This window comes from Hakea prostrata, chromosome 7 (genome assembly GCF_041222555.1).
Source record: "Hakea prostrata isolate BN-2017 chromosome 7, UWA_Hpros_2, whole genome shotgun sequence".
Taxonomy (NCBI): Eukaryota; Viridiplantae; Streptophyta; class Magnoliopsida; order Proteales; family Proteaceae; genus Hakea; species Hakea prostrata.
This window is the reverse complement of record NC_142606.1, coordinates 25,050,072-25,061,685: the sequence shown is the minus strand read 5'-3', so window position 1 is coordinate 25,061,685 and position 11,614 is coordinate 25,050,072. Positions and strand designations below refer to the sequence as shown.

The 11,614-nt window shown below is 37.8% G+C and overlaps 1 protein-coding gene across 1 annotated transcript; it reads right to left on the bottom strand.

The window, feature by feature from the left end:
• Positions 1-1,134: 1,134 nt before the first annotated feature.
• On the bottom strand, positions 1,135-11,575 carry ALG3 (asparagine-linked glycosylation 3). Its single transcript, XM_089161211.1, has 13 exons — positions 11,094-11,575; positions 10,969-11,003; positions 10,723-10,860; positions 10,188-10,256; positions 5,221-5,378; positions 5,082-5,148; positions 4,918-4,971; positions 4,307-4,395; positions 3,818-3,934; positions 3,108-3,241; positions 2,857-2,935; positions 1,741-1,797; positions 1,135-1,641 (listed from the first exon to the last, which is right to left on the bottom strand). The coding sequence occupies exons 1-13, from the start codon at positions 11,248-11,250 to the stop codon at positions 1,473-1,475; spliced, it is 1,323 nt and encodes a 440-aa protein (XP_089017337.1). The 5' UTR covers positions 11,251-11,575; the 3' UTR covers positions 1,135-1,472.
• Positions 11,576-11,614: the final 39 nt, after the last annotated feature.

Genomic DNA, 11,614 nt, shown 5'->3' with positions numbered 1-11,614 from the left:
AGCATCGCACCCAGTCAAAGGTAATTGAGCGCCGAGCGGAGGAAGAAGGGCTAACGATACACGAAATATGGATAAATAATCAACAGATTGTAGAAATTCTACCATGGCCGTCAAGACAAAAATGGACTTTTCAAGGATTACCTATGCTAATGGAGTTAGCAAGATCAACAAAACTTATGGAATTTAAAACTTTCCAAAACCCAATGCTCCAGAATTTTTTTGAGGGGTATGCCTTCATGGCAGCCACTTTACAGAATGATTGTAATAGAACGTTATCTGTTTTGAATGTTAATTTTAATACTATTTTCTTTTTCTATCAAAAAAAAAAATTGAGCACCGAAGAATCTTGAATTGCATGTTTACCCTCCCCCCCCCCCCCCCCCCCCCCCGGTGTCCCATCCCGGTCCAACCGTTTAAAAAAACACAGGTATTGATTTGCATCTTGATCGTTTAAATCTCTGTTTTTTGGAACTAGGCGCCAAAAGAAATTTAAAATGCATGATGTCCTTTGAATTTGTGAATATCCCTACATACTGCCAGTGGAGATTAGATGGATACCGAAGTACAAATGTCATCACATAACTGTAAATAAAATAGAATTGATGACAAAATTTCCTCCTAATGAGTAACTCGGAGGGATGGCTCAGTTGGTCAAAAACCAACACTTCCACGTAGGAGGTTAGAGTTTGAATCCTCTCGCAAAGCTCCGCCTATATTAATAGATTATAACAGGATGGATTTTTAATGTTCAATTTGATTGGTGGTTTGTACTAACGAACCAATAACGTTTTGGACTGAACCAATCCAAAACTGATAGGTTTTTCAATCCCCAACAGCCCATCTAATAAAGTCGGGTTAGTCTGGTCCGGTTCTTAACTGACCGGTTCAATTTGAGTTCAACAGTTCGTCCCAGAATTGACAAGTTTACATTGATTACCACATTAAATCAACAATAATGCAATCTCGCAAAAATTTAGTAGACAAATGCCGTCGGTCAGTTGGTAGCATGCGATGCAAAACCCAGTGGTACCAAGAGGACCTGTTACCCCAAAAAGGGACCTACTAACGCTTTTTAGCTACTTTAGCATGCAATAGAAAACTGGATGAAAAAAGGCAAAAAGTTGAATGTACAATATCTTTATACAGAAACATTGAAGATGTGCAAACTGCAAAGGCACCCTTCCCCTCTATTTGATTATCATAAATGGGGAAGAGACACCACACATGAATCCTTCCCAGCAAAATTTTTGGAAACCATAACCCAACTACAACCCTCAAAGGCAACGTTCATAATTAAAATTATGAAAATCACAAACCATAATATACAAAATCCATAACTTGGCACCTCAACACAGATTAGCAGTTAGCAATAGGTGAGATGAAACTGGAAGAAACCTTAAATGCGAAGTCCCGAACAAGACAAGGCTTTTGGCCGATTATTCTCCTCCGGGCAGAACCAAATCAGCTGGATCTCATTCCTGCTTCTTTTGAGTTGACTTGTTATCCAAACAGGGGTATTCACATCGTGCAGCCCAGAGACCCCACATTATGGCTAAATGGATACAGAAGAGAGCAGAAGAAGAATATAAATTGGAAGGGTAGATATTCCAGCACAACTCCACCCCAAAGAACAAGATTAGTCTGCATACCAAACACAAAAGGATCAATTCAATATATTGACAAAACCATGAGCCACAGGCCATGAACCATAAATCTGAAAATCAAAGTTTAGGTGCATACCGAAGTGGAGTGGGGAAAGGCGTTCTCCATAAAAGAAATGGCAAGCTGTAGAAATACCTGCACCACAATAACTTGCATAACTGAGGCTGTTGTACTTTTTACCAGTAGACAGGAGATTCACCAATCAAAATTAATTATGTCATATCATCAGAGTAGGGTAACTCAACTCAACTCAACCAAGTCTCATCCCAAGTAAATGGGGTGGCCATTTCATGGGTATGGTCAAATTTAAAAGCTGGAACTGTGAAGCTACACCAGGCTATCAATTTCAATATAAAACTGTTTCCAAAGATTTCATTTGTGCACGATTAAAACAATCAATGCCTATCAAATCACTTGATAAGAAATAGAAGAATAAAATAAACCATAATGAACCCAAATGGTAAGGAAAATAGGGAGATATTTCCATTGTTAAAGATTTGCCTGAACATTCAACCAATGAATATAGAAAACAAAGAAAATCATCCAAACCATATCATCTCACTAAAATTAGGAGTGCCCCCATCCTCCCCATGCTCGTGGAAACGTTTTAGAATCCATACTGGGGCAGGAGAGTGCATTTGAAGGAATTTCTATTGCAGTACAACTCACCCTGTGATTACCACAACTGTATTGGCAGCCCTGATATCCCACAAGTTAGGAATCAAACGGGCAGATGGACCATGTGATCATAAGCAAACCCGACTGTCACAGCTAAATTACTCAAGCAAATGGACTATAAGATCATAAACTGTCACAGCTAAAATCAGTTGACCACATGCTAAAATGACAGCACTATGATCTAAGCATAAAGGCTCTAGGCCAGTCCCTCATTTTTTCAGAAAAGACAATTGAAAGAAGCAAAACTGCTGACATGCATAAGGGGAGAATTAAATTACTTTATTTTAGTAAAGGAAAAAATTATTCAATCCACACATACAGTTAAAAGTTAAAAAGATACACATAAATGCCTCAGTTTTTCAAATGCAAAAGGATGTTGCATATTTTGAGAACGAATGTCAATTCATCTAGTAGTAGCAAGTGACCACAAAAACAACCTTGCTAAACCAAAGATTGAATGTGATTTGGACAGAAATCAAATTTGTGATACACCAACCTGTCTTCAACAAATCTTACCATGAATAAAATTGATAATGAAGTGATCTGGCACACAAAATGCCAATGAAGTTACCAACGAACATGGTAGTCACAATATCTGCAAAGTTAAAGCCTCTATTTAGTACTACAATCCAGAAAGACCACCCAAGGCTAAACAAATAAACCCAGAGCAGAATAATACAGAAAAATAAACTGGGACCCAATGGGAAGGAGAGGACTGTGAAGGCTCAAGCATATTGGATAATACACCTAGAAAGTAAAGAACTTACGTTCTGTACTGAGAATCTTGAAGGATGAGTCGTCATGATAGAATTGGCTTGTAGGGAAGGAGCTTGATATGGCGCTTCTCAATTTCATTGTTTCAAATTTGGAGTGCAGGAAACGGAAGAGGCCCCCTTCATGCCTGTAAGCACCCCATGCAGAGAGGGGAGACATCATAAAAACTCAAAGATCCATGTTGCAAGAAATAAACTGCTGAAGGCCCAGATCTTGTCTATGACATATACATTTCATGTCTCTACCATAACCCATTTCCATGCCCCCTGTAAACCCAACGCATTGTAGGCATCTGCAGCTTCAGCCCACCACCCAGAAGCCATGTTACTTCTACAGTCTGAACAACAAGAACTACTCATAAACAGAGCAGCAAACCGAAGAATCCAGAATCAGGTTATGGCAATTGTAGTTGCCATATAAGCATTATCTTGGTCTAACTTCTATAAAATGGAGGCTAACCCATCTTAAGCACAGATCTAGTGTAGGAGAAAACAGAGCAACTTTCAGAAAACAATCACTTAAATCTTTCATTTTGATCTTTCAACAGATGGATATTTACAACATCCCTTGAAGTTAGATAAATTTCTTGTTGTTCAGCAAGGTTTTCCCCCTATTTGTTTATTCTTTTCTTGAGGGGGTGGGTAGGGGGGAGTTGTTTCTAGGGGAGAAGGAAGGAAGGAAGTTACAAAGTCCAAGTACTCACCTGCACCATTTATAATGAGCAAAACCTGCAAGTAGCACAAGATGAACAAAAAGCAAAGCGAGTGCAAATCCCTTTGATACAAAAACCACTTCAGGAACAAATTTGAAGTTAACAGACCTGACATAAAAGAAAATTAGTTCATCAGTTACAAAACTAGGAGTCAAAAAGACGCAGTGGCGTACAGGTCAGATAAGAAATCAGAATTATAACACCTGTATTCAGCTATACCATTAACATGGTTATTAGTGGAACAAATTACAAATGACAGTTCTTTAGAGGAACAAATTGAAGATTTTCTCATTAGCGACCAACAGTTAGTAAAGAGAGTAAAGAGGCCAACAACTACTGTATCAAAGAACAACCTACAAGTGGTTTATACCTTGAGCAGCAAAGCGAATTGACTAAGAAAACAAAGGACAGTAACTGGAACATAAAGGACAGTAATTTTCAGTCCAAAAACTTCCTAAACATCAATTTAGGGGGATTTACCAGAAATGGATAAAGACACGCCCAAGATTGAAGGCTCCAGAAATGTATGCAACTGGATATGTTAATAAAAAGGGCAACCCCAAAAGAATCTGCAGACCAATTCATAAAAGCTTTAAATAACAATATGGCACTGACAGAAGCAATTTGGCAAATAAAACAAAGAAATTGCTTTTAAATTAACACTGCCACTGCAGAGATGATCCAACACAGTTGAGAAGAGCACAAAATACTCAGAATCACAATCTGAATGTTTAGTTTTCCTATGGAGTGTAAATTACTGGGTAGAAGGACTAATGAATAGACAGGATCCATCAAAGGAGAGGGAGGACTTACAGTCAATACATCACCTTACCAGCATCAGGAACCCTAACCTGCAAAGGATTTTACATGACCACATAGAATCGGGTTTTGGAATCTATGTGAAGGTCATTAAAAGACATTTTGCTTTCAGTTAATGGTAATTTTTGCATCTAAATGACTCATCATTTACCAAAGAAACTCAAAGTTACTAAAACCAAGATGTATTTCATGCATTTCCTGATGCAATATCTTTCACAGCCCCCCCCCCCCCAGAAAAAAAAAAAAGTAAAACCAAGGACGGCACGGCACACCTGCACTAATGCTGCACCTGTCAAGGCAGAGATCACTCCCTTGATGGTCAAAGCCTGTTACAAAGAAGTTCTAGAAATAAGGATAATGCCTTGTTGAGTAATTTTGAAACTCCAGTCAAAGGATAAATGAGTAGGGAAATACAACCATAAAGAACAAAATGTACCTTTAACATAAGCACTAATAATGGCGGGGCATAAAGGAGCACATTCATCTTTATCGAGACAGCCAAACTGCAAAAAGAAAAAGATGTGAGATCAACTATTGATAGAACAGCTTGAATTGGCAAAATATCAAATAACCACCTGAAAATAATCAGTCCAAGATGCCATCTTTGGTAAAGAAGTAATGCCAGTGCAGCATGAAGAAAAGTCATGGCAAAACAATCATTAAAGAGACGAAGCACAAATATGGAATGGACTCTTTTTGACAAACATAGCAAAGAGAGAGCCCACCACGGAAGCTGCAAGCCATTGAGAAACAACACAAACACATTATAGGTGAGCTTTAGGCAAAACGAGAACAGACAAAGGATAAAACCAAAACCAAAACCAAAAAGGAAAAAGAAATGAACTAACCACTAAAAGGAAATATCCAGCATACTACACACAGAATATATATTGCAGCAACACAGCTGGATAAAAAGATTTTACTACCTCTATTGACATTTTTAGATGTAAACCAATCCTGCCTCCTCAAGAGAAAAGGAGCAGGGTGGGAGTAAGACTGCAAAATTCATGCATGCAGACCTCTACCAAGCAGGCACAGTGGAAAACGAGATAGAACTTTCATTTAAGCATTGGAATGCAATCAAACATTGTCATAAAAATATCTCACCAATCTCAAATATTGAAAGAGAAGTAGGGAGTCTCAGCTTTCATCCTTTGAAGTCATAAGATAAAGCAAATTTTAAAATAAAACAACAGTGAAATGCAATAAAACTGTTTTGTCCGTTAAAGGCAATAAGATGCATCTCCCCCAAAAAAAAAAAAATGCAAATGACTGAATGATAATTGATTTGGGCAGAAAACTGCAAAAGTGCACATTGCTGGATGTCACCTACAAATATCAGCTAGTGGTATCAGCATATAACTAAAGATTGAAAACAAAAAGGCAAATCAACCCAAACCCAACAAAATGGGGTGGATCTTTCCAATCAGATCCATTCGAATATCCAACGGTTATATCTAATACAAGGCCTAAGCTAGCATGTCTCTCCTCAACCCTTCTCTTTCAGCCATTTTAGGTCTACCTTTGGCTCTTTTAGCTCCCTCAATCTAAATTAAACCACTTCTTCGTGCAAAGCATCCAAAAGCCTCCAATGCCACCTTAATGGCTGTTATGTTGTGACCTAAATTCTTGTACCCGACTTCGAAGATGGACCCGCACCAACATATTTTGGTGGGTGACCAGAATAACCTGATTTAGTATGATCTGTGATGGAACTAGAGGTCTGCTTCCATATTGACCTTAGCTTATGGTGGGGGTGCGGAGGCGTAGCCCCGTGGTACAGAAACAACCCGACCAAATGGGTTGACCCTATTTGATTGAAATCTATAAATATGTACCTTTGTTCTCCTATTAGGTCATTGTGAGATTTAGGGGTTTTTGCCTTAGGGTTTTTGGGTGAGAGTGCTTGTAACGCTGTTCTGGCGATTGGCTGAGAGATCTCCATTATTTTCTTCTTCTACATAGTCAAAGTTCTTCTTCTTCACCCGTGGATCTACACACCGCATTGGTGTGTGAACCACGTTAAATCCTAGTGTTCTTTTCGTTTTATCTCTGTTTTTGTTTGTGTTTTCTTTGTGTTCATTCTACCAACGACTTTACTGTAGTATCATGCATTGGAGCTACTCCCAATCAGCTCTAATATGATTATTCCTTACATAATCCTTCTACGTTTTGCCACACATCCATCCCAACTTTCTCATCTGTGTTGCACTTAATTTATCCATATGTTGCTTCTTAACTGCCCAACATTCTGCCCAATACATTTTAGCCAGTCGTATGACCATCCTTTAAAATTTTCCTTCATGTTTTGAAAGAGTATGTTGAGCACACAACACTTCGAATGCAACTCACCACTTTATCCATCTTACTAAAATCCAACATGAAACATCCTCCTTTATATCAGCTTCTTTATTTATTATTGAAACTATATACCTAAAGTTATCATTTTGCAAAACCTCCTTTTCATCAATTTTTGCCGCCTCATTGCCTGCCTAGTGCAACTGAGTCACACTCCATAAACTGTATTTTCATTCTACTTATATTAAAACATTCTTCTACCAAAAAATATATTAAAACCTATGATTCCAAGGTTGATCTTCACAATTTCAACTTTGCATTACTTCCTAGTTTTGTCTCATCCACCAAAACAAATTTTATCAGCAACAAGCATACACCAAGTCATAGTTATCAAGCCAAACTACTTGGCTGCCGAGGCCGCCACCTTTTTGGTGTCCCTTTGGTGTCCTTACCCACCTCTTACACCATAATCAACTTGCACTTTGACATCTATACACCAAGGAACCTCATCTTGAATTTCTCCAGTAAAATCATCCATTATAAGCACACACAAATAAGGGGTTTTTTGGGTAAAGAAAAAACAAGGGCATAAAGCTGATATTTAATGTAACTCAATTGTAATTGGAAATTCATAACCTCAACCACACCACCCCCCTCTCAAAAAAAAAAAAGCATAGCTTTAATGATTTCCACCTATTACTAGAAACACTTCTCTTCTCTAATGGTTGCCAAACAAACTTTATAAGGATTGTTTGTTTGTCATAATCTTTTTATAGGACAATAAAAGACCACATGGAGATGTTCTTGCATATCTTTCCATGAGTCTCCAAAAGAAATATCAAGCTTCTATCCAAGATCTTCTGAGCATAAAACCAAAAATGGTTCTCCAATAATAGTATATTCTCACGTCATATGAGTTACAATAACCTTCTCAATATTTCATAATGTGACTCATCAGTTGTAGCCCTTTGTCATTATGCATGTTAAAGCAAACACCAAGAAATCACGAATTGAAACAAAAACAAAACAAAAGAACACAGAGATTTAACGTGGTTCACACACCAATGCGATGTGCTACGTCCACAAGTGAAGAACTTTCCACTATGTAGAAGAAGAAAAGAATGGAGATCTTCCAATGAATCGCTAGAACGACGTTACAAAAATTCTCACCCAAAATCCTAAAGCGAAAATCCCAAATCTCACAATGACCTCATAGGCAAACATAGGGTATATACTTATAGATTCTATTCAAGTAAATGGGTCAATCCATCTGGTCGGGTTGTAAGCCCTCTACTTCAATCACAGATCTCCCAAATCAGATCATTCAGGTCGTCCACCAACATATGTCGGTTCGAGTCCATCTTCGAAATCGGGTACAAGAATTTGGATCACAACATAACATTGCAGCTCTAGGTATCACCTATGGATAGTGCTTCTCCTCCATTCATCTACCCTTGTGCTCATAAGTCATAACCTTATTAAACAACTTAGCTAGCCAAGATAAACAACAAAATCCTAAGCTATTCAAACCCTTCTATTGGAAACTCATCTAGGTTCGGTGCATTGCCTATTTTCATCCTCATTAAAGCTTCTTTTACTTCAAATGCCCTAATCTTTTACATATCTATGAAATGTGATGTCTTAATATAATGCAATTATCCAAATTCTTCATTTAGTGGGCTGTAGAAATAATATCTCAATTCTCCATCTCTCATTAACGTCCCCATCCCTTACTCGTACTTTACCATCTTCACTTTTAAACTTTAATACATTTAAGACGGTTGAGATCTATAATCTTTCTTTCCATCAATGTAGGTGTCCTATAGATGGTTTTTCCCCCTTCTTTTGTGGTCAGATTATTATAATATCTTCATATACCTTGACTCTTGCTTTTCCCTTAACTTTCTTCATATCATTCCTAGCAAATTTATACCTTTTGGATCCTCTACATCCTTACCCTTTGCCATGTCTTATAACTAGCTTCCTTAGTTTTGAACTTTTTATGTCTACCTGAACCTCATCATACACCACCAAGTCTACCTAGGAGAACTTCAGCAACATTCGTAGTACAAGTTTTGTCATTTCATTCTACATTGCATAGATGTTGCCCTCAAAATCCCACCTTATCAATAAATGATTCCATGGCTTTTTCATTTTTCAGCTCGACACACTTTATCCTAGGAAAAAAATGTTATTTTAATATTATTCTGAGTAATAAGGCATATATTCATGGTGTGTGGTTAGGATCTCCCCTGTATAACCTTAAGTCCCTATCATAACAAAGTTTTAGACAAAATACTTGGGGGGAAAAAATCTATTAGCGACTATGTTCCCCATTTTTTATTCTTTTGAAGATAACTAAATGCTTCTTTTTAAAGTAAGTATTGCAATGGATAAATCATGACCCCTAACAAAATCTACAACTGAAATTCCATCCTCATTCCTATCTCCAAAACTGTATTATTCATGTACATCTTCATAGCCCCTATGATCTCTCCCAACATGTCAACTCAAACAGCGGTGCATCGGTTACTGTAGCTGCTTTATCTGCCTAAAGTCGTGTAAACCAGAAATGAATTAACAAATATGAAGCAAGACCTACTCCCTCCCATCCCAGGAATAATTGAAGAGAGTTATCTCCAGTCACCAACATTGGCATAAAAGAAGTAGGAATAAATAAATAACATAAATCCAGGGCTATGGATGCCTTTTAATAAACAACCAAATAAATGCAATTACTGAATGCAGAATCCATAAGAGCTTAGCAAAGTGAATCATCCTTCTAAAAACTGGTCCGAATATAATGACTCTTAGTAAATTATGAGTTCCAGCCTGTCCCTAGTAAGATTATTTTTTTTTTTGGGGGGGGGGGGGGGGGGGAGGGGAATATTTGGAAATTTGAACACAAAATAAGAAGCCCCATAACCATTTGCATATTAATAGCCTATATACATTAAAAGCATTTAACTGAGACTCAACCTACAAATGAGAGGATAAAAGGAAAAGCGCAGTATACAAACTTGAAAAACATGAACCTGCAATTGTTTTCATTCAAATCAAAGAACTACAACTCACCTGTCTACCAGTCCCCTGACACACGAAACCTTATGAAGAAATTACAACATAAGTAGGCATTTCATTAGAAGTCTTCTCAACCAAATATAGAATATCCAGACATCTGAAGCTTCACCAGAAGCATAACCATCAAAAGAAAATTTATACTAGAAGCTCAAAGTAGACTTACCACATCAGTCTTTACATATATAAACAAGATGATCCCCAAATTAACAATGTATAGAATGCCAAAAATAATCTGCAGTGACATGACAAACAATATTTAAATGAAGATAAACATAGCAGAAGTTAGATAAGTTTTGGGCAGCCTACAAATCGCAAATTCACAGATTGAAAGAAGACATATTCAACTCGTCTAATCTTGGCATCATAATTAATGGGGAATATCAGGATTAGCAAATGAAGCTTTTGTTGAGTTCTAGCCTTGGTTAAATTACACTTCATCATAAATTCAGTTAAAATTCTCAAAAGGAAAAGTTATATTGCCTGTCATGATACATTGAGTCTCTATTTCTTACGTAGGGAGAACTACCTTCAAGACCACACAATCCCATCCCCAGTAAGCATGTGCCAAGAGGAAAAAACAGAGTTTATTACATGAATTGACTATCGAGTTGCCAATGCCAAACATAAAAGCCATTTTCTGAGGTTCTTCTTATGGTCTAAATACAAAGAGAAAATTTAATGAAGGTCCAGTAAGTTACTTGAGCTGGGTAGACCTCCCCTCCCGTAACATACTGAATAGCAGAATATATATAGAGAAAGCCGGCTGGATACACCAGAGGCCCAGTATCGCCTTTCAGATTACGATAATCTCTTTCTCCTTGGAGAAACCCAGTTACCTATTGTCAGTTCAAAGCAGCAGAATCAAACCTATATCATATCCATATAAGAGTACAATCTCAAAGGGCAAACCCAAAAAAAGGACTGTTTGCTTTCAAAATTAGTACCTGTGACATATAGGCATCCCAGTCTATTTTTGTATCTGAAGTTCAAAAAAGTTAAAAAGAGGAAAACCAAGTAAAACAAAGGAATTTGAAAGAAAGACAGACAAAGATGGGTTAGCTCGACTTACATGGCACATAGACAATTATAAGAGATACCAGAAGAGCATCTGCTACGAGCAAAGCAGAAGCAAATGCTGCTTTTGAAATTTTACCACCGTTAACAGCTTCAGATTGTTTCCCTCCAACTGCAAATTTTCTAGCCATAGCTTTGTTTTCAGATGTCATCTCAATCCATGGAGAAGACGAGCAAGTATCATGGATGTTGAATTATGAGATGTGAAGCTCAACCCTCCTCAGCTTCGTCTCGTCTCGGGCTCTTCCTGGCAGTGCCTATAGGGTCCGATTCCGAATCGGCATAAAGTCACCCTAACCCTAGTTTCCATACCGAATCAGCTCAATCCTGAATCGGATTTGATGAGATCGGCCAACCGAGCCGATTCCAAATTCTGTATCCGATCCCATCAGATTTCAAATCCATGACCCTAACTCACTCCAAATCTTTCCACGTGTAAAAGCTTCATCCACTCTTTAGATCCTCCTTCAGCCACGCGTTACCTGCTCTTCAAATTTCCAACGGATCAACGAGAGA

Bases quoted from the DNA above. Each gene is read 5' to 3' on its own strand.
- ALG3 (XM_089161211.1), bottom strand. From the start codon at position 11,250: ATGACATCTGAAAACAAAGCTATGGCTAGAAAATTTGCAGTTGGAGGG. The intron at 2,936-3,107 runs GTAAGTTCTTTA...TTAACTTTGCAG, and splicing joins CAAGATTCTCAGTACAGAAC to ATATTGTGACTACCATGTTC. The intron at 1,798-2,856 runs GTAAGATTTGTT...ATTGTGGTGCAG, and splicing joins CATTATCAATTTTATTCATG to GTATTTCTACAGCTTGCCAT.